At 56.5% G+C, this 27481-nt stretch overlaps 3 protein-coding genes across 25 annotated transcripts in view; 1 reads left to right on the plus strand and 2 right to left on the minus strand.

The window, feature by feature from the left end:
* The window catches only part of SYNGAP1 (synaptic Ras GTPase activating protein 1), a 30916-nt gene extending 13460 nt beyond the window's left edge, over window positions 1-17456 (minus strand). For 16 of the 19 annotated variants that reach the window (XR_012496531.2, XR_012496532.2, XR_012496535.2 and 13 more), the window contains exons 1-10: window positions 17302-17456; window positions 14027-14148; window positions 11750-11855; window positions 5581-5672; window positions 5050-5171; window positions 3154-3307; window positions 2868-2966; window positions 817-1443; window positions 535-679; window positions 181-325 (exon numbers count right to left, since the gene is read on the minus strand). Coding sequence is in view for 13 of the 19 variants with exons in the window: in XM_088795832.1 (XP_088651958.1) it covers window positions 181-325; window positions 535-679; window positions 817-1443; window positions 2868-2966; window positions 3154-3307; window positions 5050-5171; window positions 5581-5672; window positions 11750-11855; window positions 14027-14148; window positions 17302-17368 (1679 nt within the window). In the remaining 6 variants the exon portion in view is untranslated. Of the gene's footprint in view, window positions 1-180; window positions 326-534; window positions 680-816; window positions 1444-2867; window positions 2967-3153; window positions 3308-5049; window positions 5172-5580; window positions 5673-5794; window positions 8602-9352; window positions 9442-9544; window positions 9696-11749; window positions 11856-14026; window positions 14149-17301 lie in introns of those variants that run through there. The other 3 variants (XM_088795836.1, XM_088795835.1, XM_088795834.1) reach the window with 3 other exon arrangements.
* Window positions 17457-19668: 2212 nt separating this feature from the next.
* On the plus strand, window positions 19669-21317 carry CUTA (cutA divalent cation tolerance homolog). 4 transcript variants are annotated; one of them, XM_074332788.2, is made up of 7 exons: window positions 19680-19799; window positions 19885-20051; window positions 20202-20410; window positions 20583-20642; window positions 20746-20791; window positions 20918-20967; window positions 21094-21317. In XM_074332788.2, exons 3-7 carry the CDS (start codon window positions 20229-20231, stop codon window positions 21218-21220), a joined length of 465 nt encoding a protein of 154 aa, XP_074188889.1. In that variant the 5' UTR covers window positions 19680-19799; window positions 19885-20051; window positions 20202-20228; the 3' UTR covers window positions 21221-21317. The 4 variants fall into 4 exon arrangements, with proteins under 4 accessions (XP_019594398.1, XP_074188889.1, XP_019594394.3 ...); XM_019738835.3 differs by having other exon boundaries at window positions 19681-19799; window positions 19885-20000; XM_019738837.3 differs by having other exon boundaries at window positions 19683-19799; window positions 19885-19931.
* Window positions 21318-21419: 102 nt separating this feature from the next.
* Window positions 21420-26507, minus strand: PHF1 (PHD finger protein 1). Of its 2 annotated transcripts, none has more exons than XM_074332786.2 (15): window positions 26329-26507; window positions 25405-25579; window positions 25232-25313; window positions 25028-25123; window positions 24487-24587; window positions 24240-24388; window positions 23963-24058; window positions 23684-23752; window positions 23422-23545; window positions 23246-23313; window positions 22980-23084; window positions 22672-22858; window positions 22492-22586; window positions 22207-22287; window positions 21420-22050 (listed from the first exon to the last, which is right to left on the minus strand). In XM_074332786.2, exons 2-15 carry the CDS (start codon window positions 25561-25563, stop codon window positions 21762-21764), a joined length of 1701 nt encoding a protein of 566 aa, XP_074188887.2. In that variant the 5' UTR covers window positions 25564-25579; window positions 26329-26507; the 3' UTR covers window positions 21420-21761. The 2 variants fall into 2 exon arrangements, with proteins under 2 accessions (XP_074188887.2, XP_074188888.2); XM_074332787.2 differs by having other exon boundaries at window positions 21623-22050; window positions 22207-22284; window positions 26329-26504.
* Between the last annotated feature and the right edge of the window lie 974 nt (window positions 26508-27481).

Here is a 27481-nt window from a genome sequence, read left to right on the forward strand (position 1 = left end):
GGTGGAGGCCCTCTGAGGGCAGGGGCCACGCCTCACTCCTCTGCCCGCTTAGACGGCACCCAGCACAACACTTCGCCCATAACTGGTCCTCAGTCCTCTTTGAGGATGGACAGATGGATGAACAGATGAACACACGACTCCCCCGACCCCGGCCCCCCAACCCAGCGTTCCCAGTCTCACCAATGGGAGTTGACCACCTTGCACAGGGCCAACTCACAGCACATCCGCAGGTTGGCCTGGTGCTCGGCCAGACTGGATGCCGTGCACTTGATGGGGTCCACCTCGCAGTTCTCCTCCGACTCATACAGAGCACGGATGAATTCCCCTGGGGGGAAGCACAGTGGGGGTGGTCACGCTCTCCAAGGGCAGGGATGGGGCTGCGGGGTTGGGGTATCTCATAGGCTGGCGTCCAAACACTCTGGCCTTGGAAGCATGAAGCCTGAGGAAGGGTAGACTTGGGTCTGGAGTAGCCAGGTTTGGGGCTGGGATGGATGTGGTAGGTTTGGGATGAAGAGACGGGGGGTTGGGCCATACCAATGGCATCCTTGAGGTATTTCTGACCAATCAGTCTCATGTACTCTTCTATGGCTTTAGTGGCGAGCGTGTTCTCGCGGAATATCAGATGCTCCCGTTCCATGAACCGGTCCACCTCAGACATGGCCATGTCTGAAAGGAAGTCCTGGGGCCGGGAAAAGCCAAGGGTCAGCCTCTGTACAATCCAAGCTCATGAAGACAGAAGTGCCCTCTCTGCACTGCCCACTCCCCTGAAGCAGTGCCCACTCCCCGGTCACCTCTTCCTGAAGGCGTGGCACTCACCTTGGCCTTGCCTGTACTCTGCAGGATGTGAACCAATGCACTGGCAACCTCCTCCTTGCCCTTGACATTCAGGGCGGGCTCTAGCACTGCACACAGCATCCGATAATGGTTGGTGACATACTCTGCAAACTCTTTATACAGCTCCATGGGCAGGATGCTCATTGTCTGGTAACGTGCTTTCAGCCGTACGGCCGGGCAGCCGCCTTTGCCCTTCCCTCCTGAGCCGCCCCCAGAACCCCCTCCCCCTCCGGAGCCCCCCATGCCCCCCGAACCCCCACTGCCTGTCGGCAGGGTTACGGGGTACCACTGCTCTGTGAAGTGGCGCCCAGCCAAGGTGGCCACGGGCACAGTCACCAGGCCCACATAGCCCGCCTTGTCCTTCTTGCGCTTTTTGTCTGAGTCACGGTACAGATGCAGCCGCAGGGCACGGACAGCCGGCAGGTTGTTAAACTCAAAGTGCTCGCCCCAGAAGACGGTGTCCCCTGAGGCCGAGCGGGGCTTGGAGGTGGTGCGTGCATACAGCATGTCGTCCAGGCAGAGCTCACAGTAGTAGCGCTTTTTGGGGGGCAGCTCCCGGGCCTCTATGATCCACAGCTTCAACACGTTGTCCACCCGGCGGCTGTTGTCCTGGCAGGGTGCGGTGGGCACAGCAGATATAGGGGAAGGGACAGAGACACCAAGGGAGGAGATCAGTGAGACAGTGAGACAGAGTCTGTGAGACAGCAGTCATAAAACTGAGAAATTCACGTCTGCTCGGAACCTGTGAATGTGACCTGATTTGGAAATGGGGTCCTTGCAGCTATAATCATATTGAGAAGCGGTGATATAGGATTAGAGGGGGCCGTATATCCCACGACTGGAGAGGGAGATTTGGAGACCAGAGACACACTGAGGGAAGGTGGCCGTGTGAAGACGGTGGCAGAAACTGGACAGATGCAGCTCAAGCCAAGGAATGCCAAAGACTGCCAGCAACCACCCGCAGCTAGAACGGGGCAAGGAAGGATTCTTCCTACAGCTTCAGAGGGAGCAAGGCCCTGCCAACACCTTGATTTTGGATTTTTAGTCTCCTGAACTGGGAGAGAATAAAGTTCTATTGTTCTAAGCAGCCCAGTTTGTGGTAATTTGTTACAGCAGCCCTAAGAAACTAATACAGATGGGTTTGGCTCATACATCAGACAATGGAATCAGTACTGGGAAAGATTTTAAAAACTAGAATAATAAACAAAAAATATTAAGGTGGAAGTTAAAGGGGAGAACTGAGGAGTCCTTCAAAAACACTCAGGAGTTAATTTTTAAAAAATTAAAGAATTGCATAAATACAGGGCGTACATGGGAGAGGCTATATATACAGTCAGTGTGAAAACAGCCTGGGGGGACACGAGTGACCACCAGCTCGTGGGGAGGCTGTGATGTTGCACCGTGAAAGGAGCATGGTGTTTGGACTGCACGGGTTAGATCGCATCCAGCATCTTGGGTCTAGTTCTTTAAGGAGGACATTGAGAAACAAGGGTTCCCCCCGAAGGGGCCACCAGGACTGTGAGCTCATTGGAAAATGGGATATAACTGATGGAACTGGGAGCATTTCTCCTGGAAAACAGAAGTCTGGGGAAAAACAGACACAATTTCGGAGCCAAAAGGACCTTAGGGATCATGTATTCCAGCTTCAATCCCAGAGGGCAGACCGAGGTCCAGAGACTTGGCTAACTGATAGTCGCATGTGACCTACAGAAACGCTGCAAGCAGGGCTGGGCGACACCTGTCAGAGGACTAGTGGGGCATTTCTGCCTGCGGGGAAGATGGACTGGAGGAATTCCAGAGCCCCTTCGGTTCTATGAGTCTATGATTTCTACGATAAGGAAACAGATCATGAGGTAGAAAGAAAGGGAAAAGAAATGGCGGACTCAGAGAAATGGGGGTCACCTCGTGTTCATCCAGGTCCCTCTACCTTGGCCCCTCCTCTCCCAAGCCTCCCCTCTGCCAGCTCGCCTTCCCCCTCAGTTCCCAGATTCCCCGGGGCCTGACCTTTGCCTTATCCCTTACATTCCTGATACCTTGTTGGGTTTTACTGCCCGCTGTAGATTCTCGATCCATTTGTCCCTTTCGGCCGCAGAACGACAGGCAAAGCATTTTGTTCCTGATGACGTTGTTACCTAGATAGGGGTGTGGAGTTGAGATGGGGCTGCAGAGGGAAGGTGACACCCAAGGACTGCAGACTCCACCGCCAAGGCCTTCCTCCCTTCTCCTATCCCCCGCGGGACATCCCCACCTGCGCCACTTTCTCAGTGCCTCTCTGCCCTCACCCTCCAGCACCCCTCCCCAGCACACTACACCCCGTACCTCAAAACAGAACTCCTGGCCCAGGATGGAGCTGTGTACTGGCTTGATAATGGAATCTTCATCCAAGTTGAGCTCCAAGGCCTCGGCCGCGCTGCTGGGACTCAGCAAGGACTCGTGAGAGTGTGACTCCTTAAAGCTCTGCATCAGCCGGGCCCTGGGGGGTGGCAGGTTCAGGAGAGACGACCTGTGCCCCCACTCATCTCACACACCGGGGCCTGCATCGTCAGTCTGGCTCTAGGATGGGGACTTGGGGAAAGGCCTCCCTGAACCCCCTCCTATATGGTCACAGACACAGACAGAAAGAAAGCAGCCTGTCCCTGGGGAAGCACATGAGGGACGTGAAAACCAGAACCCTCTAAGAAACCCCTTCCCCTCGGTTCACACCTCAGGGGTTGCAAGGTCTGGGGACACCTGGGAACATCTCAACCCAGAAATGACCACGGCAGAGAAACAAAGAGAACGGGGGGAGGAGGGGCCTGGGACACTTCTATGTGACCCCCAAAACCCAGAGCCTCAATAAAATAGAAGTAAAGAACCACAAGTGCAAAGATGTTCATCTGGGCCTGGCACACGGCTAGTGCTTACAAAACATTTAATGATTCAAAGAATGAATGAATGAATGAGGTAAGAAGACAAGTTTTAGCAGAATCTGGGTGTGTGGTTACAGCAGTCCAGGGAAACTAAGAGTGATGGGGAAATGACTAGAAAAAGCAGACAAATGAGAATGAAGAAACAAAAGGGGAACCGGGGAAGCAGAGGAGCTAGGGCGAGGAGGAGGAAAGGGGAGACAGAGTTACATGCAGAAAACACAGGACGGGAGATGAGGGGGTAACTGGAGAGATGGACATGGAATAGAGATGGGGGTAAGGGGAAGAAATGGGGCTATCACTGGGAGAGCAGAAGAAAAAGGGGGTGGGGGAACTGGAGGATGGGGGCCATGAGGAGCAGGACAGGGAGCAGTGTGGAGCCGGCTGGGGATGAAGAGTAGAGCAGTCGGAGAGCGGGAGGGGAGCTCGGGTGTGGGAGCCTCCATGAAGCTATTTATAGCAGCCCCGTCATCTCGGGCTCCATTGCCGTCAGCGCCACGCTCCCCCCGGCCCCCCACCCGCCCCCGCGGCCAGGAATACCGTGCCCTCACCCCCCACCAGCCCCAAATCCAGCTCTGGTGACATGAGAGGAGGGCAGGGGAAGGTGTGACTCACCTATCCCAACCTCCCTACCTGCCCAATCCCGGGGGTGGCCAGACATGAGGGAAAGGAAGGACAAGATTTTCCTGGGGAGTGATTGGGTGCAGGGGGAAACCCAGAGAGGGACCCCAAGAAGCAGACAACAGAAGCAGACATCAGAGGCCCCCCAAGCCCGACCTCAGAGACAGTGCCCTCTGGACTCCTCTGAGGATTTCTTCCTCACGCTTCAGTCCCTGGATTAACCCTATGGCCTCCTCTCCCCAGCCTGTCCGCCTGTACACCTGTGCCAGCCTCCCCCTGCTCTGTCGGGCTCTCGGCTGTCCCTTCCCTCAGCCATTAGCATCTGTCAGCCCAGCCCCACTGCGAACTGCTGCCCTTCCCTGCTATCCTCTTACCTATAGCACACCGCTCCTCTCCCACGGGCTCCCCTGCTTCCCTGGGTTCCTGAACGGCTCCACCACTCCTTCCCTGACCCTCTGTACAGCTGCTTCAGCCCTGGGCTGGAGCCCACCCTTGTGCTGGCCACAAGAGTCCTCCTTCCTTGGCTTCACCTTCATTCCCTTTCCCGCCTCTCTGTTGGTCCTCTCCCGGTCCCGTACCCCATAATATCCTGCAGCCACCCTGAGGCCTTCACCCTCTGCACTCAGACAACCCCCACCCTCCAATCTCACTGTAGAGCACCCTCCCGCTCCCGCCCTGTGCCCTGTACCGGTCATGGTCAGCACTTCGGAAGCGAGGCAGGATCTGGCGAAAGCTGCTGGTCCGGTCAAGTTTGGGTTGTGACTTCGTGCGTTTGATAGAGCTTTTTAGCCTCCGGCTCAGGAAGCCTTGCTGGGGGGCAGGAAATGGGAATAGGGGTGGGTTGGGGCAGGGTAGAGTCCCTCAGCTGGTAGAGTCCCAGGCTGAAGGTAGGGTGGGGGAAAAGGGAAGTCTCTAGAGGCGAGGAGAGGGGGATAAGAGCTCTGCTACCAGTTTGCCTTCCTTTGCTCCCACGGTGGCTAGTGCATACACAAACACACACATACACACACCAGCTTGGAGGAGGTGGGAGGGTTGGTCTGAGAATCAGGGGGCACAGCCAAGAAGGGGGGAACCAAAGAGGTGGGGAGACTCATATTCCCTCTCTCTCTCTCTCTTCCTCCCGCTCCTGTCCCCTTTCTCAGACTCCTGGGGCTCCAGCTGGGCCTGGAGGGGAGGGACCAGGCTGAGCCACATCTGGCAGGCACCTTCACTCACTCACCGAGGGCCTGAAGGGCGCAGCGGGGGCGGCCTCCATGCTGTACTGCTTCCCCCCTGGGACGCTCTTCCTCCGTGAGCGACCCAAGTGGTATTCTGGAGGGAAGGAAAGGGCCAGAAGGGAAGTTTCAGAGGGGGTCGCTGTCAGCCAACGTTTCTACCCCTGGCCCCGGCACACTGGCCCTCCTCCCTCTGCCCCTCACTCCAGCCTCACCTACCCCCCGGAAAGCAGCAGGAAGAGCAGCGGCGGCTGAGAGGCTGGCGGCAGGAAGGAGGGGGCAAGGAACCCGAGCCGGAGCCCCCCGAAGGGGACGGGGTGGGAGGCCTTAGGCCCATGACTGGGGCTGGCAGTCAGCAGAGGGGCATGGCTGAGAGGGTCACTAAAACCCCAGTAATAATGACACGGATCCACAGAAGATAGGTCCTTGGTGTCCCCCCACCCCACCCAGGCAGAGGCTAACTGGAGGGGGAAGTCGGGTTAAGGTCACTGGCTGTAGGCAAGCTTTCCCCTTCCCTCCACTGGACACATCTTCCACCTGCCTCCACACTCCTGGAACCCCCGTCTGTCTGGAGGGCCAGGCTTGCTTCCCATGACCCCCTCCCTGTACTGGAGGGGGAAGTCTTGGAAGGGACCTGTGAGGAACGGCAGAGGAAGAAGCCTGGGGACAGAAAATTCAAGGAAGGGGCAGGCAGGGAGGAGGGGAGAAGGGGCCGGGTCCACGTGCACTGCAGTGGCAGGAACTCAGAAGGGTAGGGGAAAAGAGAAGAATGCAGGGGAGTGGGGAGTGGGGGACTCCCAAGTGAGGGCAGGGAGAAAAGGAGGAGGGGAGGTGAATGCGGATGAGCTTGGACTGCCAAGAGTCTAGAGGGATGGCAGCTCTGAAGAGAGAAGCTAAGGCTCTGCTGCCAGGGAATTTAGAGGGGCCAAGGGGCTAGAGGAGAATGAAAGTGGGGGATGCCAAGCTCCGGCTCCAGCTCCAGAATGGCTGCCCAGGCCTGGGCTCCCCCCTCAGCCCCACAGTCACCACTGCAGCCAATGGGGGGGCAGGTGCTGCATCAGGGGCGGGGCTACCATCTCCACGGCAACAAGAAGCTACAGGCTGGAGGGGGATGGACCGGAAGAGCTGCCTGTTAACCCTCTAGGTTCCAGAACAAGGGAGGGCCATAGCTACATTTTCAGTCTGCTTCCAGAATGGCAAACTGCCCTAGAATCAGTCCCCAGGTTCCCCTTGCCTCTCAAACCCAAGTGTTAGGAGGTCTGCACACAAAACACGATCTCATGACAGAGGAGCCCTTGTCAGTCCCTCGGGAATACATGTGTAGACCACAGAAACATACACTGAGTTGTGGGGGTACATGTGTGAGAACCACGACGCAAAACCAAATCAGGACCTAGGTGCTTAGCAGGCATACAGACAACAGTGAGCTGAGCACGGGGGACCCTAGGCCACAGTCTGAGACCCTGAGGCCCACATACCCCACGGACACGTGCTAAGACATATGTGAGCGCTACAGCAGGGGAGGACATACTTGGACCCAGACGCTCACATGGGAGCTGCTGGTATGGCTATGTGGCCCGAGTCCCTCAGGCCATCATGTGGGCAGCACATTACAGCTGTGGACGTTTCACCCTGAGACACACACGGCCCCACAAAGGGAAGCCGGTTTTACCTCTAGGATACAGGCTGAGTTCACCATGGTCCCGACCGCATCAGGCTATCCCCACATCCCACAAGCACAACCCCCTCCATTCACATGAAAAGTGCAACTCCATCCACTCTGCTTCAGAACAACCCTTATTCTCCCTCAGCCCTTCCCTGACTCCAACACAGGCCTTGTGACTGCTACCACCATAAAGGAAAGACAAGGAGCAAGTGTGTTCATTATCCATCTGTTACACACTCAACAATGCATTGAAGGGCTCAGGATATCTTTTTCCTAGTCTGACTTTCTCCGGGATGGCAACCTAGCTCAGCCATTGTTTTCAGAGCAAGCTCCTCCAATAAAGGCATACAACAAAGTCTAACTTTAAATCCACTAAAATTTGCTTTGGAACTAAAGAATTAACAGGAGAACACATTTGCTAATTGGTTTGCTTGGTTCTTGGAAGTAATCTAACCCTACACATATTCCCAGGAACTAAGATCCATGAACTCACACATAAGTCACAGGTACACGGAGGCCACACACACATATGCTTACAAAGATTCACTGCCGCAAGGACAAGAATAGCAGAAACACAGAGGAAAAGGGGGCAGAGTGACAGTAGCCCAGGACATCCTGTTATTAGTGTCACATGCAGTGACATGTACAGAAAACACAGCACATACCCGTGTACACACGCACACACGCACACACACACACAGCAAACCTGATCCGCATACACTGTGATCCTGGGTCTCCATGTCCCATCCTTGCACAATGTATACACGCATGCACACACATAACAGCCATCTACACACACCCGTAACACAGGCATTGTGCACACACCCACACATGTACACACCCTGTGTACACACACAGTTGCTCACACACACACACACACACAGCAAGAGCTTGAACTGCCACCTCTTCAGCCTCTCTAATCTTGCCATCACCACAGAATCTCCCCCTACCCTGCAATCCCCTGCATCCCGAACCTTCCCTTTGGCCTTTCTTTCTTATCACACCCAGCTGGCAGCTCTCACCGGGAGCCAAAGGAGAGAGGCTGTCAGAGCAGGATGAGGTACAGAGTTGGACAGAGAGCAAAGAAATGGGGGGCAAAACTCTATGTTGGAGACAGAAACCTCTAATGACAGTCCCTGCTGTGACAGGCCTCACTGTGAGCCAGCCTCTACATTTAGTGGCCTCCCCTGATCCTCCATGGCCTACATGAACCCCATCTTCCCACTTCCTTAAAGGCCTGATCCCCTCCATCTCAGCTCCCAGGCCCCTTCTCCACCATCTCCACCCCGTTACCCATCCTAAACTCTTATCCTCTCTTCTCTCTTCTAAATCTGGTTTCCAAATCTCCAGTTACTCTTTCTCCCTGGCTCTCTTCTCTCCTCTCCAAGCCTCTCTCATTCCTCCTCTTCCCCCTTCCCCCCCACTTTTCCTCTTTACCCCATTCTCTCTTTTCAGCTTTTTGGTCCCCACTCCCTGCCAGAGCTGGGGCTCACACATGCCTAGCCCAAAGGTGTTTCATATACAGTAGGATTTCAAGGCACACACACACACACACACATTACTCCCTGCCCCCACTTGCACACCACCCACAACCAGACACACCCTGGACACCCATGCTGGGGCTGACACAGATACCAAGATCAATGATGGAACACACATGCAAAGACACACACCTGCCACCAGGGACACGGAAAATCCTGCTCATGCAGCGATACATACCCCCACACGCAGGAGACTGCTGGAGGTGAGCCCCAGCCAGGGACATGCATGTTCAGGGTCAGAGGTGACCTGTACTAGTGTGGCCCTGGGCTGCCCCCCAAGCCAGTGGCTGGCCCAGCAGCCTCCTAAGCAGGAACCGTGCAGAGGCAGGATGAGACAGGGCTGGCTGCACATGTGTGCAAGAGGAACCGGGGCCCCATGTGTACATGGCACTGACACACAGGGGACATCAGCATGGAGGGGACACACATGCGGACACACGGGCTGCCGCCTCTATCGAGGGGGCTCCAAGACCACCCCAAGCCGGCCGCCCCCGCGCGTTTGAGACCCTGGCCCCACGAGGCCCCTACCCGACCTCCACCCCCGACCTCCGCTGCCCCCTCTCTAGTTACCATAACTCCCCCCACTCGGAAGATGCAGCGAGAACATGCGGAGGGAGCAGCTGCTGCCACCGCCGCCGCCGCCGCCGCCGCCGCCACCGCCGCCGCGGCTTCCCCACCCCCTCCCTGCACCCACGCACACGCGCGCCCCCGCCCCCACGCGCCCCCCACGCGCTCTCCTCGTCCACGAGGCCCCGCCCTTACCTCGTACCGCCCCCCGGGGGGTCTGGGGTGTCCCCGGTGGGGGAGGGGCCCCGCCCCTGCGCGGGGGGAAGGGCGGGGTGCGGCGAGAGAGGGGGCGGCGCGGCCCGGCTCGCGCCGCCCGGCGCGGTGGGGGCGGCGGCGGGGCCCGGGACGGCCCGGACGGCCGCGCGGTGACGGCCGCGGGAACGGCTCCCTCCGCCGCCGCTCCCGCCGCTGCCGCCGTTGCCCGGGCCCCGCCGCCGTTGCTAGGCGACCGCTGCTGCCGTGGCCGCCTCTGTCACGAGCCCCGTCGCCCGGAGACAGCGCGAGAGAGACGGGGGAGGGGGGCGAGGGGACCCCCCAAACCAACCGGGCCTCCCACCATCCCCTCCCGAACAGGACCCCCAACAACAAAACCACGGAGGGAATGAGGGGCGGCGGCTCCACCCAGCAGAGGAGGAGCCCTGGATTCCAATGCCCCTCAAAGGTCCGGCGACCTCTTCTGGGCTCGAGCATCCAAAGCCTCAGCCCACACCTTCGTGGACCCAGGCCCCCAAGACCCCATGTTTCCAGCACATCTTCCATGCCCTTTACACATTTATGCCCCTGAAAACCCCATACGTTCACCAACTATCAACTCTTCCACTAAACCCTCCTCCCAAATATATATACCTTGGACCCCCTCCCAACCTCTATTGAACCCCCAACTAACAACCTCCACAACTCCAAACACACATGGGTGCCCCCACCCAAAACACAGGAGACCCACACCGGAGATGCCAGACCCTGAGGACTCAAGGTAAAGAGAAAGATGGGGAACATGTGGACAGAGACACCAACTGCCGGACATACCAGAAACACGCTCCATGAGCATGTGACCATTCTGGCCTGGACACAGGTATGAACGTGTGCACACAAACACACAAACCTTTCCTAGACATGGACATGACTCACACACACGCACAGATGTGACAGACATCATACACATTCTCTGTACACACACCACCAGCACCACCACCACCACCTGGCTTTGCCTCAGAGATGTGCTACCCACACACCACCATGGTCAGAGGTTTCCATGACAATGACACACATCCCTGACCACCCACCCACCCAGGGTCTCAGAGCAGGCCCCCAAAGGCAGTGAGGCCTGGGCCTATCAGAAGAGGGCTGAAGGGAGCCGAGGGATAGAGACAGGCCACTGGCTCTCTCTAAGGAAGAAAAACTGGAAGCCTGGATCCCTGAGGGGAGGGGAGCTGGTGGAAGAAAGGGGTCACCAGGGGCTGAGGGGGGATGCAGGACCTGGATGCCTGATCCTGGAAGGGGAATGCGGTGGTAGAGGGCAGTGACGAGGGGGTTTCCGGGGGCTGAGGGCCTCTCTCTACACCTTGGCTGCAAATCTCTGTTCTCTGCCTTCATCTCCCCTCACTGTTCCCATGGAAACCTTTTAAGCGAACTTCTCAGGAAGACAAAAATCTTTTTTTAAATGACTAAAGAGGGGGGTGGAGGGGGGCAGAAACTGGGAGGGAGGGGAAGAAACAGATGGAGAGAGGGAGAGAGTTGGAGAGACAGACTGAGCCCATAGCTCTACAGACAGACAGAAAGTAGCTGAGGTGGGGATCTCATGGAGTTTCCCCCGGGAGCAGAGGGGAGAGACAGAGGCATCAAGAGGGGTAGAGAAATAAGAGAAATCGGGAGGAAATAAAAGGGGGTGAGAGAATTGCGGAAAATAGAAACAGTTGATGAGAGGGAAAAGGGGCAAGAAAAGAGGGGCGGGCCCACAGGCCAGAAGGTCTGGAGGAAGAATCAGGAGTGAGGAGGTGGGCAGAGGTCTGGGGGCAGGGCAGGAACTAGGTCGTTCTCTCCAAGATCCCAGCCCAAGGGCTGGGAGGGGCAGGGGCAGGAACACTCGGACAGGAAGCTACAGATCTAAGGAGACTATTTTTACTCGCACCAGGAAAACAGTGAAACTTCGCTGCTGGAGAGGAAAAAGGGAGCGCAACAGAGCAAGGGCTGTCACCCCCAGCCCCGGTCCCGCTCCAGATCCCAGAGGAGGGTGCCTCCTCCTCCCGGGCTCCCACTCGCAGCACGCAAGACTTTGTCTCCGCCTCCTCCCAGCCGCGGACAGCTCCCCAGCCCCCGCCGTGCCCCGCCCCAGCAGCCCGCTCCACCTTCAGCCCTCTCCCCGCGACTGTCCGAGGCACCAGTGCCTGTCGGCCGCCGTACCATGCTCGCCGTGGGGCCGCCCCTCCACCGGCACGGAGACTGTGCGTCTCAGCAGTTTGTTGCGGCTGGACTCGCTCCTCCGGTCCCGGATCAGCAGGGGGTGTATCTAGGGGGTGCGGGGGTGTGTCAGAGCGCACCCGCCCCGGCCGTCCCTCCTCTTTTCTCCCCGACCAGGCAGGCGAAACTTTCCGTTCCACCGCCAGCCCACCCTCTGCCGCTGCCCCTCCACGCTTTCCTCCCCCCTCGACACTTTTTAAGTGTCTCTGGGTGAATCGGTCTCTCGTTCCCTTCTCTCGCCAAGTCTCTCTCCCTCGTTCCTTCCCGTCCCACCCGCCTCTCTTTTCCCTCCATTTCTTTTGAAACACCCTCCGGGGAATTCTCCCAAACCCTCGTCATCTCTAACTGCAACCCCTCAGGAGTTGGCTACTCCCTGCATCCACTTTCTCCTTGACCTTCAGTTCCCCCATTCTCCCTGCTTGCCTCCCAGCCTCCCACCTCCCTCACCCCTTTCCCTCCCTCCGTGCCTGTCACGGGGGTAGCAGAAGCTGCATTTATAATCAGGCTCCACAGCTTGTCTCCCACCCACGCCGGGCTTGCGGCCAGACTGGGACCCAACCTCCCCACCCCCCAGAGGGCCTGGTCACCTCCCCCCACCTTTCGTCTCCTTCCATTGCTTCCCCCCGCCCCAACCTCTCTCACTTTCCTTCTGCTGCTCCCTGAGCCTCATCCCAACTACTCCCTGCCGCCTCCTTTCCAACCTCCCCCTCTCCTCCAGCCTACAGGAACTATCTCCACCCCGCCATCGCCAGCGCGTGGCCTACACACTGCTCATTTTCCCAGTTCCCTCCCACCCCCTCTCTCCTTCCTGCTCCACTCTGGCCACTGCTGTTGCCCCTTAGCTTGTTGGCGACCAGTCCCCGTGACCTGTCCTCACCTCTGCCATTCCTTCCCTACCCCATCCCTTCATCCTCACAACAGTCCCCAGTCCCCACTTGTATTGGTTCCGGTTTCCCCAATTCATCCTACAGACCCCAAACCTTTGGTCAAGACTGCTGACCACTAGTAAGTCACTCAAATGCCCCCCAACGCCTAAAACTTGGACTACACAAAGCACCTCTCCCTTTAAAGTCACCAGGTCCTCCCTGGAGACCTCAACTTTACTGCGTGGCCTGGAAGCTCTCTACCCAGCCGTCTCTCCTTGCCAACCAGGTCCCTCAAAACCCTGGTTAATCTCAACTCCAATTCTAGGCCTGTCTCACTACAACCTCCCCAACAGCTTTCGGGGTATATCTCTCATCACCTCTCTGGTCTCCTAACTACCCTATCACCCTCTAAAGTTGGTCCCCCAAATCACCCCCACTCCCTGAACCACACCTCTGGGCATCCACCCTTCATATTTTCACCCCCTATTTCTTCTGATGGAGCCTCCACTGGTGACCCATCTCCCAACTGTCAAGCCACACTCCCCTGGCTCTCTAATCACCCTGCATGACTACCACCTCCCACAAGACGCTTCTGTTCATTTCCCGTCTTTCATGCTGGCTAGTCCCTGCCCCATCTCACTCTTCTTACTCCTTCAAACAACTTGGCGCACTCCCAGTTCCCCTCACCTCTGGCATCTCCTCCCGGGGCATCTCTTGTATTTGTTCCTGATGTCCCTGGTGAAAGCCCTCTCTGTGTCTCTCCACACCTGATCTCAGGTACATTGCCAGTCTTCAGGGCTCTTCCCGCCAAGACCCACCGACCTCTGTCATCTCTCCCAGGATCCTCCAGCCCCCTCCCAGTTTCCCAAAGACCCCACTCTTTCCTGCCTTTTCTCTGAGTCCCAGTCCCTGGACTCTGTCCCGTGATGGAGAAAGGACTGGGAGTAGTAAGTGATGGGTCTTGCTCAGTGGGGGAAGAGGAGAGGGTTCCTGAGGATGGCTTTGGAGGTGATCCCTCCAAAACAATCCCCACTTCTTCACCCTTCAGTTTATTTTCCCCCTCCTAGCCTATCCCACAATACAGGCAAGTGGAAACAAGAGGCACTCCCCAATCTTCAGAACCACATGGGGAACACTGCACATGGCCCTCAAAGACCCCCTGAGAGAATGCTGGCCCCTTTTCACATCCCAGCCCAAATCTCAATGGCCACCCTCCTCCCACTACTTGCAAATAGAGCTTCTTTGTCAGCCTTCTTGGTGTTTCCTGTTCCTTCACTAATGAGAATTCTCCCCATATTTCTCTCCACATTCTCCCACCCTACCCAGTGGTCCTCTTCCAATCTTCCCTGCTCACCTCATCCTCATCCAGCATGAGAAGCTGGTTCCCCGAGATGATGCAGAACCGGGGGTTCCAACCAGGACGATCATATGGGGAATGAACGTATTGGGTTCGGTGCATAGGGGGTCCCCGTACATCTGGGGGACAGAGACAGACAAAAACGGTAAGGGAGGCTGTATGCATTTAGGAGACAGAGGCCTAAAATGGTATGAAGAGAATCCACAAAGCAGAAAAAGGGGACCCCACATGCCTTGAGGAGATCAAATTGGGGGTGAGGCTCCTGGTGACTTTAAAGGAACAAAGATAAGCCTCTATATCTGGGGGAAAAGAGGGGAGGGGAATCGCATCACAGAGGGCTCTGTGGACTTTGGAGAAGAAATATGGAGGGGTGGCACAGGAGGAGAATTATATCATGACAGAGAGCATACAAGTTTGGAGGCAGAGAAAGGTGGAAGCTCTCCATCCATTTCAAAAAAATAAAAAGGTGAGGGCAGCAAAAACTGGCAGAAGAAAAGCATACAGAGGGGTTGGTGGCAGGTGTCTGGGAAGACGAGGGCATCCAAATAACTGCAGAAGACAAGAACTTGGAAGGTGGCACGATCCACCTGCAAGGGAATAAGCGGAAAGCCACACACCTGTGGGAAAGAAGGATGGATTGCGGGTGTACAAACATTTGGGTCATGGGATTCTGAGAGCCAAACATCTGGAAAAGAGACGGATGAGGGAGCTCATCTATTCAGAGCCATAGACATGAGCGGGCCTCCCCTCCCACCTCTCTTTTTTGCTCCCTCCTCTCCTAGCCCAACCCTGCTCATCCTTTGGGGAAAGTTCTGGTTCTTCTGGTGGTAGGGGGAGGATGGGTCTTGTCAGCATTTGGCAGTGGGGGGACTGGGAGTAAGGAGGTAGGAAAGATGCCCTTGTTTGAATGAATAGAGACTGAACAGATCTCTTCCCCCACTCCATGCTCAGAGATCAAAGATTCAATACTGCACCTGCCCCACCGAGTCTCCATGGGTTAGGAACCTTCCCAAGGCACAGTGAGGAGTTTGAGGAAGGAAGAGGAATGGGAAGAATGGAAGATCCAGGCCTGTGACATAGAGGGAGCCTCCAAAGATTAAAGCTGGGCATGGGGACAAAACTTCTAGAAAAGAACAGTAGGCCAAGTGTTGCCCATGCTCAGAAATGCCCCCGGGGTCACCCTTCCCCACTTTGCTGTTCTTCCCGCGACCCCATCCCTGCAAACTTCCTCTCCTTTAAACCCCAATGCCACAAACCGTCACAGGGACACGGGGACAGACCCTATGGAAGTGAGAGAGAAATCAAATCGGTGATAGAAAATAGGCTTAAGGTATCAGAGTGTGAGAGTTTAGAGCAAGAAACATCAAATTCTGTCATCTTTACAGAATAATTAACCATGGGTATAATGCAACAAAAGAACTGGTCTTTGAGCTTCTTTCCAACTGAATGCCCTGCATAGGAGAGTTTTGAAAACTCTAGCCCTTTTCTGTCTACAAACATGTGCTTCAAATGTACCCAACCTGCAGATCAGAGTCAGAGATGAATTCCCAGAATACAGACATCTAGAAACCCCAATGTTTTGAAAGTCTCACTATCTCAATGCCATTTCGGAGACTCTAACGAATACCGTCTAGATACAGAAATCATCAAGGCTCTGAGCGTGCAGCCACTGCAGGCAACTTGCCCAGGCGCTCAGACTCTGAGGACCCCCAGAGGAGAAATCTGCTGACACAGCATCATTAGGGGAGGGACTGCTTCAGGCTGCAGCCACTGGGAGGCAGGTTAGACTTCAGGGGACACCTTCCTGGGAGCAGGGAAGCACACAAGAACTTAGCTTAGGAGCAACTCTGGACACACACATACACACTGTCTGGACTTAAAGTAAGGAAAATTCTGGAGGCAGATGCAAGAGATAGAGGAACACAGCTGAGAAAGGGGCAAGAGGTACTAGGATGAGAAATCCCACAGGGCTCAGATGCGGATTTCTTGTAGGCTCTCATCCACCCACCAAAACCTGTGTCTTTGCACCCCAAATGTTCAACACCCCAGAAAGTAGAAGAGACAAGAAAAGAGGAATGGGTGATAAAAGCTGGGGCATTAGGGGAAATTGGGTATGAACAGGTTTGTGGCGACAAGAAGGGGAAAGGGGTCGGGAATAGAGGGTGGGCTGGGGGACAGATAACAGGGATGGAAGGGATGGATCTAGAAGAGGAGGCAGAAATGATGGTAAATCCCTAGGGACAAGTATCAGAAGGGCCCCACTGCACATGGAGCAGAGGAAACGAGGTGGAGCTAATAGGAGGATTAGGACAGGGGCTCAAGAAGGAGGGGGTGAAGAGGAGGCAGAGATGTAGGAGCTCCCAGGTAGAAGAGAGGGAATGAGAGAATGGACACCAGAGAAGGGACTGATATAGGGGAAGGACAGAAGGGGGACTCATATAAGGAACGGACACCATATGGGGGGAAAGATATAGGTGATGGACATCAGAGGAGGGAGGGGGAATGGAAATAAGGATTGGAGGTGGGGGAGGGGGTAAAAGTGGTGAAGTGAATGGAGCAAGTAAGACCCCAGGGGTTACATTACACTGGTCTAGGGCCTTCATGAGGGTCAGAGTCTGGGGCAGTCTAACCGGCCTCCCCACTCCCATCGCTCAATCTTACTTATATTGTCCCCCCCACCACCAAACACACACATATTTGGCCCTCCCCCTGCCCTGGTCTCTCCTCCCCCAACCCATTCCCTCTCCTCTCTTCCCTCCATCTGGACCCTCCCCCCCTACTGCCTCCCTCTCTCTCCATCTGGCCCCTTCTTCTCTCCCTCCATCCTCCTCTTTTTCTACCCCCTACCATTCTCTAAGCCCCCCCACAATATTCTACTGCTTCTCTTTTCACCCGTTTTCCTTTCTCCTTCCTAGCCCCTCTCCTGACTCTGTCCTTCTGTTTCCTTGATATTTTCCTCATCTCTAAGCTCCCACCTCCAAATTATTTCTGCAGCTCTTCCCCCCAACCCTATCCTATTTTCCCACCCTTTCTGGCGATCTCTTTCCCCTTCATCATTTTCACCTCAGCCCCCTTCAAGGCCAGTTTCCTGTCCCCTCCGGTCCCTATCTACCCCTATCCTCCAGCCTCCAATCCCTCCTTCCCCGTTGCTCCCATCCCTGTCTTCCCAGCCCTCCTCTCTCCCTCCTGGCCCCGGCTCTGCCCCCTCCTCCGCCCTGCCCCTCCCCCCTTTGCCCCCCCAACTGGCCCTCCCCCTTCCCTCACCACCGTACCTCTGAAGGGGGCATAGGACATCGCGGGGATGCTCCCCCGATGGATGGACGCGCGAGACCTGCTCATCAGGCCTGGGGGGGAGGGGGCGGGGGGACGGGGGAGAAAGAGAAGAGAGAAAGAGGGGGAGAGAGAGGGGGAGAAGGAGGAGGAGGTGGAGGAGGAGGAGAAGAGAGGAGGAGAGAGGAGCAGAGAGGAGCAGAGAGGAGGAGAGAGGAGGAGGAGGAGGAGAATAGGAACCAACGGCAGCGGCGGCAGCCGGGAGGGAGAGAGAGAGAGAGAGAGAGAGAGAGAGAGAGAGAGAGAGAGAGGGAGAGAGAGGGGGGCGGGGGAGTGAGCGAGAGAGGAGAGAGCAGGAGGAGGAGGAGAGACTCTGCAGCCCCCACCCCTACTCAGTGCGAACCAGAGAGATAGAGACCCCTGACTCAAAAACACCAGAGAAAGGGAAGTTCTAAAGATGCAGACCCCAGACCCACAGAGAAAGGTATCTTGTCGCCCTCCCCTCGGGGCGGGGGGGGGGGTAATCCGAGGCACAAATCCAAAATCTAGAGGAAAATAGACCTCAATCTCAGGGGGGAAAATAAAGACCCCCCCCACACACCTGAGAGGTCAAAGGTCAAAATCTGAGTTTCCAGCCTCAAAAAGGTTCTCCATAACCACAGAAATCTTAGGCTCTAGACTCAGATGGTGATTTCAGGGACCAGGGCCTGAGGCCTAGACTCAAAGAAAAAGATGAGACCCAGATTCAGAAAGAACCCAGACCTAGAATTAGAGAACTCAGAGAGATATCAGAGACCCCAGATTTAGATCTCAGAGAAAGGAAACTGCCCACTCAGAGACTGATAACTCAGAGACAAAAACTCCAGACCTTGGAGGTGGTGGGGAGAAAGGGGGGAAGGGGAAGGGTAAGAGAGAGAGAGAGAACTCAACTAGTCCAGAGATGGAGAACTCAGCACCCCCAAACTCATAAAGAAAAGTTCGAAAGACCTTGGAGAGTGACCACAGACCCAGAAACAGAAACCCCAAAACAAAATCCTAAAGAAAACCGAGTCCTAAGAAAGATCCCAATGTAAACATTGAAAGATCTTACAGCGATCTCGCTCAGAGACAAAATCCAACCCAAAGACAGAGATCTCAGGTAGACCCCAATCCCAGAGAGGTAGGTATGAGAGGACTCTGACATCAGCCTGGGAAATGCCCAGTCACACCCACCCAGCTGACCAGAGACCCCAGACCTTGGGAGGGGAAATACTGGGTACGGGGAGTGGCAAGAGCCTTTTTCTCTGCTGCTTCCTCCTACCTCTTTCTCCTCTCTCTGGCCCCTCTCTCCATTTTTGGGTCACTGGATGTGCTTGGGCCCAAGGGAGGTTATGTAGGACAGGTCCTGGCTCCTAGGGGGATGGGTTAAGTGAAGGGAACCCGAGGCTGACAGGTAGACCAGTCCTGGAGAGTGAAATAGAAGGGGGGTAAGGGACAAAAGGACCATCACTACTTCCTGGTGTCCTCTCCATATCCCAACCTACAGCTCTCATCTTTCCTCTTCCCCCGATTCACTAGCCTGTCTCCAGCTAAGAAGGCTGAGACGCCCTCAGGCCCCTTTTCATCATCCTCTATCCCATTCACAGGGTCTCACTCTGTCCTCACCAAGCCGTCGTCTTGCCACGATGGGGCCTGCCTAATCACGCCCCCCTACCTAGGGACAGCTGGCTTCCCCTCAGATTATCATTATTCATTCCCAAACCCAGGCATGTCAGTCCTAACCAAAAGGGCAGGGGGCGCTCTCTTCACCCCGAGGTTCAATCTTCTCAGACCCTCCTACTCCTCCAGGCCTTGGGAACGCTGTAGGAGCTATTACTACCGTGTTTCCCTGAAAATAAGACCCAGCGGGACAATCAGCTCTAATGCGTCTTTTGGAGCAAAAAATAATATAAGACCCGGTATTATATTATACCCAGTCTTATAGTAAAATAAGACCGGGTTTTATATTAATTTTTGCTCCAAAAGGCGCATTAGAGCTGACTGTCCGGCTAGGTCTTATTTTCGGGGAAACACGGTAGGCACTCTCTGGGGTCTAAAGATGATTCCTCACTCCACAACCTGACGCATCCAGTCAGCGGTGTCTCCAGCACCACTTTCCTAGCGCCAGGTCTCTCATCACGTGGCCTGCGGGGCGGGCCTGCGATTGGCTTCTTCGCGTCACTCATTGAGGTACCGCTGCCCAAGGGACCGGCCCCCTCACGTGACAGTGGAACGGAGCAGCGACTCTCTTGGGCTAGCAATTGGCGGTTTCCGGTTTACACGGAAACGGGCGTGCCCTTGCCGTATACCGCTGAAGATCTGGCTGTGGATTGGTCAGCTCCCGTTTCGCCCCTCCCTCACCAGGAGGCGGGGCGAATCGGGCTACGTGAGGGCCGCATTGGCTGGTTCTGGAGACTCGGGTGGTCCAGCGTCTACTCTCACGTGGTGTGCGCTGTTTTCTTATCACGTTGCTGCCACCCAGGTAAGAGGTCGCTCTTCCTGGGCTTGGGGTCCTTTCTCGGCGTTACGTGTGGCCTTTGATATTCAACCCTCTTCTACCAACATAGGCTGCATGAGTGGGGTGCGGGCTACCGCAATCCTGCTCGGCGGAGGGGTGAGTGACCGGCCCCGCCCCTTCCGGTCCTCGAAGCCTCGACCACCACCCGCACCCAAAATCTCAGAGGTTGGCCCCTGAGGAGAGAGTGAAAACAGAGCCTTTGCCTTGATTTTTCAGGTTTATCTCCCAGCTTCAGGGACCTTTTCCTTCGGGGTGCAGAAAAGGGAGGGCAGAGCCTTAGTGTCTGTGCAAGCGAAGAGTTCCTGGGGTGGGTGCAGTTTTCTGGATATTTTGTGGGGAGACACCGAATTCACCTCCTGCTACCAGGCCGCTCTGCTCCTGTCGCTTCTTTGGATGCCGGCGCTGCTGCCTCTGGCCTCCCGCCTTCAGTTGCTACCCCGAGCCCTGCTGTCCATGGCTTCAGGAAGCCCCCCGTTCCGGCCTTCTCCGGCCTCGGGCTCTGACTATGTACCTGGTTCGGTCTCTGCAGCCTTTGTCACCTGCCCCAACGAGAAGGTCGCCAAGGAGATCGCCAGGTGGGGACCGCAGTGTGGAGAGAGGATGATCAGGAAGGGAGTTGGGGGTGGGGAAGAAGAGTGCCTTCCCGCTGCTTCCTCCCTGCTCCCGCTTGGAAACCTGCCTCTGGGCTGGCAGTGCAAAAATCCGGGTCATGTGGTGCTCTGAGTGGGGTTATCTCTTTACCTTCAGGGCTGTGGTGGAGAAGCGCTTGGCAGCCTGTGTCAACCTCATCCCTCAGATTACATCCATGTGAGTCATAGGATTGGGGGGTTACACTACCTAGGGGTTGGCTGGCAGTCTTTTCTCTTGGGGAAAACTTTTGCTCCCACAACACTCTCTTTGCCTTTTTCAGCTATGAGTGGAAAGGAAAGATTGAGGAAGACAGTGAGGTGCTGATGGTGAGAAACATTTCCCCCACCCCACAAAACCTCAATTCCCTGAGCCCTCGGGACCCCTGTCCCTCATCTGAGATCCTGAAATCAACCCCACCCCTTGATTCAGCCATGTTTTTCTTCGTCCCTTAGATGATTAAAACACAAAGTTCTTTGGTTCCAGCTTTGACAGATTTTGTTCGGTGAGAACTTTGAGATGGGTGGGGTGAGGGTGGGTACTGTGGGGTGGGACTTGCTGGGCAGTCTGAGGGGCTGGGCTCCTTTGGGTAAATCTTTGAGTGACCCCCCCACCCCCATCTTTTTCAAAGCTCTGTGCACCCTTATGAAGTGGCTGAGGTGATTGCGTTGCCTGTGGAGCAGGGAAACTCCCCGTACCTGCACTGGGTGCGCCAGGTTACAGAGTCAGGCTCTGACTCCAGCACAGTCCTACCGTGATGAGCCGGCCCTGTTCCTGCCATGTTCCCTCACAGACCTCAGTGCTCTCTGACTTCCAGGTGACGAGTGGGCCCTTAATAAATCCTATCTTTGGTTCTTTCTGGCTTTTTCCTTTTCTTGTCATGTATGTGAATTTGGGTGGGAAAGTCAGTGCATCTAGTGCCTTTGCTCTCATCTTTCAGAAAGACTCAAGAGTTGCTAGATTTGTTTATCTTTATTTCAGTCATACAGAGCCTGGGATCCTTAACATCCCTCCCCTCCTCAGTCTCCATCCCCAGGGGTTAAATAATTTTTAAAAATATTTTAAAAGCTGTAACAAAATAACATCAAAGGAAATGGGAAGAGGGATGGAAGGGTCGGGAATCAAGGGAGAAGAGAAGAGAGAGCCTCTTCCCCTCCCCCCCCAACCTGGATTCCCCCTGGGCAGTAGGGAGAACTACCCCCTACCTCCCCAGGTACATCCCAGCTGTAGGTGAGGTCAGAGGTTAGGGTATGAAAGTGCCGGTGTGTGTGAATGGGGAGGTGGGTAGAGGCAGGCTGCTCAGAAGATGCCCCCACCCCCCCACTCTACCAGGTACTGCACAGAGCCATCAGGCCGAACTCTCCGAGCAAGGACCCTGACAGGGTCCCCTCGGGACAGGTAGCCAACCCCACCTCGGACTCCTCCCCCAGTCCCAGGAGATAAACTACGGCACAGGGAAGAAGAGGGTGCTGAGCGTCTGGGAAGACCCGGGGAGGGGGCTGGGACTGAGGAAGATGAGGCAGTCATCGAGTGGGGGGCGCTTTTAGGGATGTCTGTGGGGAAACCAATATGAAGTTCCAGGGGTGACCTAGGGAGGAAAGGCAGTTGTGAGTCGAGACACAGTAAGGACTGACGAGAAATGGAGGCCACATGTGGATCAGAGGAATGAAGAAATGGCTGGAGACTGAGGATCTTAAGAACAGAGGCGAAGAGGGGTGTCACAGGTAAAGGGGTAGAATCTCACCTGTCTGGGGGTTCACCATCCCCAGAGGTCCCTGCGGTGCTGGCAGAGGGGTGGAAGGAAGCGAACATCCGGATGGGACTGCTGGGGTTGGGGAGAGGAGAGGGGCAGAGCTCAAACACTGCCCCCAAGGAACCCCATCCCCAGGACACTGGGGACCAGACACTGGTTCTACAAGTCTCTGGGACAGGCAGTGGGTAGCCAAGGGGAGGAGGGAAAATCCAGAGGAAGTACAGTTGGCGGAGAGGTTCTAAGGGAACATCGGCTGGAGGGTGGAGGAGCACTGACCTGGGCAGGCAGCGGGCGTCTGTGGGCCGGAAGTTGTAGCCGCTGCTGCCCTGGTAACTCTGGTTAGGGCTGGGGGGTGGCGGAGACACTGAGGCCTAGAAGAATGAGGAAGGGACTGAGAGAGAATCCTTGATTCCTTCCCATGCCACCATTTGCCCATGGGGTTCCCCGTCCCTGTACCTGCAGTGCCCTCTGCAGACGAGCCCGCTCCCTCTGCTCCTGGGGCTCTGGCTGATTGCGCACTGCTGAGGATGGCCCCAGCTCCTCCATCTTCCCCTTCTGCCTCCTCAGGGGCTCTGGCTCCGACCTCCGGCGCTTCCCCAGGGGACGTGAGACCCCTCCCCCAGGGCCCTGCCCTGAAGGGAAGCTGTAAGAGGCCTCCTTATCCCCCCAGCCCCCTCCCGGACACCCCCAAAGACCTCCCCATCTCCATACATATACCCAGATTAATACCCTGAGAATTTCCCCATCCCCCCTGGACCAGTGACCTGGTGGGAGCTCCATCTCCAGTAGGGGGCTCCACAGGAGGAGGGATGCGAGCATGGAGGCCAAACAAGCATTTCCTCTTCTTAATCTCCCTCCCTGAAATGAAGCTGGGGTGAGAAGAAAAATGATCCAGGGTCAGTGCTGCCATCACTCTTCCGCCATTACTCAGCCCTTCCCAGGGATGACCTTCCAGCTGAGTTGCAGTGCCTGCCCTCCCAGGCTTCCATTTCCACACCTCCAGCTCTTTCTGAGCCTCTCCTCAACTTACCGGTCCTTGTGGCTGTTGAGTGCAGACAGGAGCTTGGAAGAACGTTCTCCCTTGGGGGTGTCTGAGAGCTGGGGGAAGGGAGGGAAAATGGGCTCAAGGGAGCTTGATCCCTCCCTCTCCCTTTTTTTCACATCTCCCTGTTCCACCCTAACCCCCAAACCTTCACTCTTCCTTACCTCCCCAAGGAGCAAACTGTCCCAATTCTCAGAGGTGAAGGGGAGGATCTCACGGTCAAAATCAAAGTATTTTTTCTTACAGCAAACGCTGAGGTGATAGAGGACAAGATGGGCCACATCCACCCTGGAGAAACACTGAGTTGTCAAGGTTGTGGAAGCATTACAAAAGCCAGGGGAGTCCCGAGTGTGAGGCTGGGGCAGGTAGGGTGAAAAGCAGGGTGTTGAGAGAGGAGTTACATAGGCCATGCCCAATCCAGCTCACCAGCGAAGCTGTAGCCTCCTGACCTTCTCAGGGCCCCCTCGACACACACAGCATTCAAACTCGTAGAACCTGGATGTGAGCAAGGAGAGGACGTACCTTAGATAGGAAAACTATACCATACTATGAAGGACTCACAAGCATCCAAGGATGGGCGAATCAGTGAGAAACACTCCAGAGGTTGGGAAGAGAATGGATCTGGGTCAGGCGGGTGTGGGGGAACTGAGAGGGTGGGGAGAACAAGAGGGCCCCCTGGGCTCCTGGAGAGTGCCCTGGTCTCACCTGTCCCCATAGAGGAGAGGCTTGCTCAAACACTGGGTGCAGGCCTCATGGAACCACTGCAAGCAGCTCTGGCACTGCAGCATTTTCAGGTTCCACCTAAAGGGGACACAGGACTGGTGACCTCTAGACACTCCCTCCTTAACTGCCCAACCCTGCTCACCACCTACTCCCACCCCCTTCAGCACTCCCCTCACTATTCTTTCTCCTTCATTCCCTGGGATTCCCCCACCACCACACTGTGTCACTCATTCGTTAACCCCGCCCCCTCATTACTCACTCCCCAGGACCACCACAGTAACAGTAGCTCTGCTGCCGGTTGCTCAGATGTCCAGCATCCCAGTCCAGCCCCTTCAGTCCATATGGCAGAGACAGCTTCATACCCAGCATGGCTCGGGCATAGGGGCCCTTCTTCAGTGCACCCCCCCTCTGCAGAGATAGAACCGGCAGGCTGCTTCAGACGGGTGGGGAGAGAAAGGCTTGGGAGAGGCTGTGGGTGGGAGGCTCCCACAGGAAGGTGCCTTTACCTTGGTGGCGATGGCAAAGATGCACTGGCGGCAGACCCAGGATGTGCTCTCTCCCTCTCCTGGGGCTGGGGCCCTTGGAACGTGGCAGTCCTGGTGATAAGCTGAAGAATGATATTATCGATGGTAGAGCATTTATTGCATTGCAAACCTGTGTGTGCTAGGTATTGGGATAGGAAGAATCTTATCTCATTAATCCTTGACCATGGTCCTGGGCAGGGGGAGGGGTAAAATAATTACCCTTATTTTACAGGTGAGAGAACTGAGGCTCCTAAAGGTTTAGGGACTTGCCCAAAGTCGTATGGTTTGAAAAGGGAGTATTTGAACCACCCTCTGCCTGCAAAGCTCACATAGCCCCATTCCATGGATACCTCTTCCTGTGTTGGAAGGGAGTGAGACTACAGGTTCAAGGAGACTGGCCAGAGCAGTGGCTTGGGGACGGAGGCCAGAACAGGTGGCATAGGACCAGTGCTGGTGGGAAGGGTCAGAGACCGCCCGGAAGACCTAGGGCAAGCTGGACCACTCAGGTGTCCTGCCCTCTCACCGTGGCGACACTTCTCACAGCTGACCAGCCGGTTCCCAGGGACCACAGTCTCAGAGCGACAGACACAGCAGAGGAATTCCTCCCCGGGGAGGGCAGCTATGAAGGAACACAGTGTCAGGGAACCTGTCCTTAGGCCCCCTTCTCTCCCCCAAGCCAGGTTTCTATCTTCCATGGGAAGCCACTCCCAGGCCTCTAGGATCTCACCAGGGCTAATGTCTTTCCATAGAACCAGAAACTGGGAATCATCCTCAAACTGGACCAGACACACCTCCCGAGCACTGTCCACCTGGAATGGGTGAGCATAGAGGATGAAATGGGAATCAGAATTAGATAAGGGGAATGGGGAGAGGTGACAGGTCAGAAGTCAAAGGTCTTACCTTCTTGATGGTCCCCAAGTATAGCAGTCCATCTGTCCATCTGGCCAGCACATCTTGACCCTCCCAAAGTCGAGGCCTGGGGCCTGAGGTGGGAGCAGGGGGAGCTGGGTCCCAAAGTGGGGGGGCACCAGAGCGGCTCAGCCGGGGAGGCTGTGCCATTGCATCCTGGGGGGGCCTAGCCAGAAGTGGAATGGGAGGAGAAAGTTATGAAAGCCGAGAAACCTTCCTTATTTGCCTATTTTTCTGTCAAGGACTGAAGCAGCTGTGCCCCCCCCCGCCCCCCCCCCCCAAATCCCTGACATACCTGGATAGGAAACCAATCAGCACCCCTCCCAAGCTTCTTGACTCCAGCTCTCCCAACTCTGGTGACTGGCTCTCCTCTCCCTAACGCCCCCCCCCCCCCAACCTAGTTCTCTAGTTTCCCAGCTTCCAGACCTCCCCTGGGATATTATATCCTGGCCTTCAGATTTTAGCAGAAACAATGGTTGCAGAAGCAAAGGTTATCACTCAGTTTCTACTGTCACCTTCTCCTGCTGTTTAGAGGTATCATAATTGGGGTGCTCTGTTACCCAGAGATGTATTTTGGGAGCTTTTCTAGTGATGTTTTCCAGAGTAGAAACAGCTGCCTCCCTGGGCCCGCGTGTCTCATTCAGAACAATTATCCTGATGTCAGGTTATGTCAGGTCGCCCTCAAATTCGGGGCTCCCTGCCCTCGGGTTAGATAACTTCCCTGAGTGCCCCGGGAGGGGGGCGTGTCCCAGTCCCAGTCTCTATTACCCATGACCGCGAGTCTAACAGGGGACTTGAGTCGGCCCAGGCGGACCCGATGCCAGGGCGACGAGGCTCTCCCGCTGGCGCCCTGCGCGCCGACCCCCGGCTCCCTGCTCCCCCCCCCACCACGAGCGCCTCCCGCCGCCTCCTTACCAGTGACAGCTGGGGACGCCGGGAGCTGGGCAGAGGCAGACGTGGGAGACCGAGGCGAACCCCCCGCGCGGGGAGGGCACGTCTGGGCGTCGGGGGGCGTGCAGGCAGAGGCCGGGGGGTCCCCAGGCCCAGCCCCTCCGTCCCGGCGGCTCTGGGGCGTATGACGCAGCAGCCAAAGCAGCGGCAGCGGCAGGAGGAGGCGGCGGGGGGAAGGAGGGGAGGGGAGGGGAGGGACAAACTGGCTCGGGGGGAGGGTGGTGGGAGGGGAGGACTGGGGGGAAGGAGGAGCCGGGGGGCGGGGGACGAGCACTACTTCACCCCACCTCCCTCACCTCCAACAGGCCTGGAGGGCACCGAGCCAGCGGCGACCTCTCCGCTGGTGGGGCGGGCGGACAGTCTGACCTGGCGGGAAAGGGAATCCCCGAAGCCCCTTCTTCGGAAGGGAGACCCGCCCAGGGGGCAGGAGGGAATCCCCCGCCTCCCGGCAGCCCGCCCTCTGGATTGGCCCCAGCCCCATGCCACATCCGTTAACTGCCCCCCCAACCTCCATGGTCACTCCAAGTCCCGCCCCCGACCCCAGTTCACGACCCCGCCTTCCATTCACCCTTCCCTATGCCCCCTCCGCGCCCACCTCCCTCTAGTGCCCCGCCCTCCTCTCCTGCCTTTGCCCCCGCCCCACCCTCTCGGTGGCAAGTTGTCCCCCCGAGCTTCTGCGCACGCGTGACCCCTCCTGCGCGCGGCACCTGGGAGGATCGAGCCCCTCCTTTCTGGGGCGGCGGCCGTTGGCTGTTGGCGCGACGGTCTCGGCGGGCGTGAGCCCCGCCCCGCACTTCCAGGGCCGGGGCGCCGACCAAGGAGGGCTAGAACCCAGGCGGTGACGCCACCGAGAGCCAGCCAATGGGCAGCGGGTAGGGCCAGGCCTGGCGGTTCGAACGGGAAGGCCGGGAAAGGGCGGGAGGAAAGAGCCAGCAGTTAATGGGAGGGTGTGTCAGCCCCGTCTTTGGGATCAGGTGGCTACCTTTCCGGGGCTAGGGTGGCTTGTGGCAACTGGGGAACAGAACGAGTGGCTGTGGATAGCTAGTGGGCACACCTCTTTCCGTGTTTCCCCGCAAATAAGACCTAGCCGGAACATCAGCTGTCATGTTCTAATGCG

This window comes from Rhinolophus sinicus, chromosome 2 (assembly GCF_057876585.1).
Source record: "Rhinolophus sinicus isolate RSI-liver-muscle chromosome 2, RSI-T2T, whole genome shotgun sequence".
Lineage (NCBI taxonomy): Eukaryota > Metazoa > Chordata > Mammalia > Chiroptera > Rhinolophidae > Rhinolophus > Rhinolophus sinicus.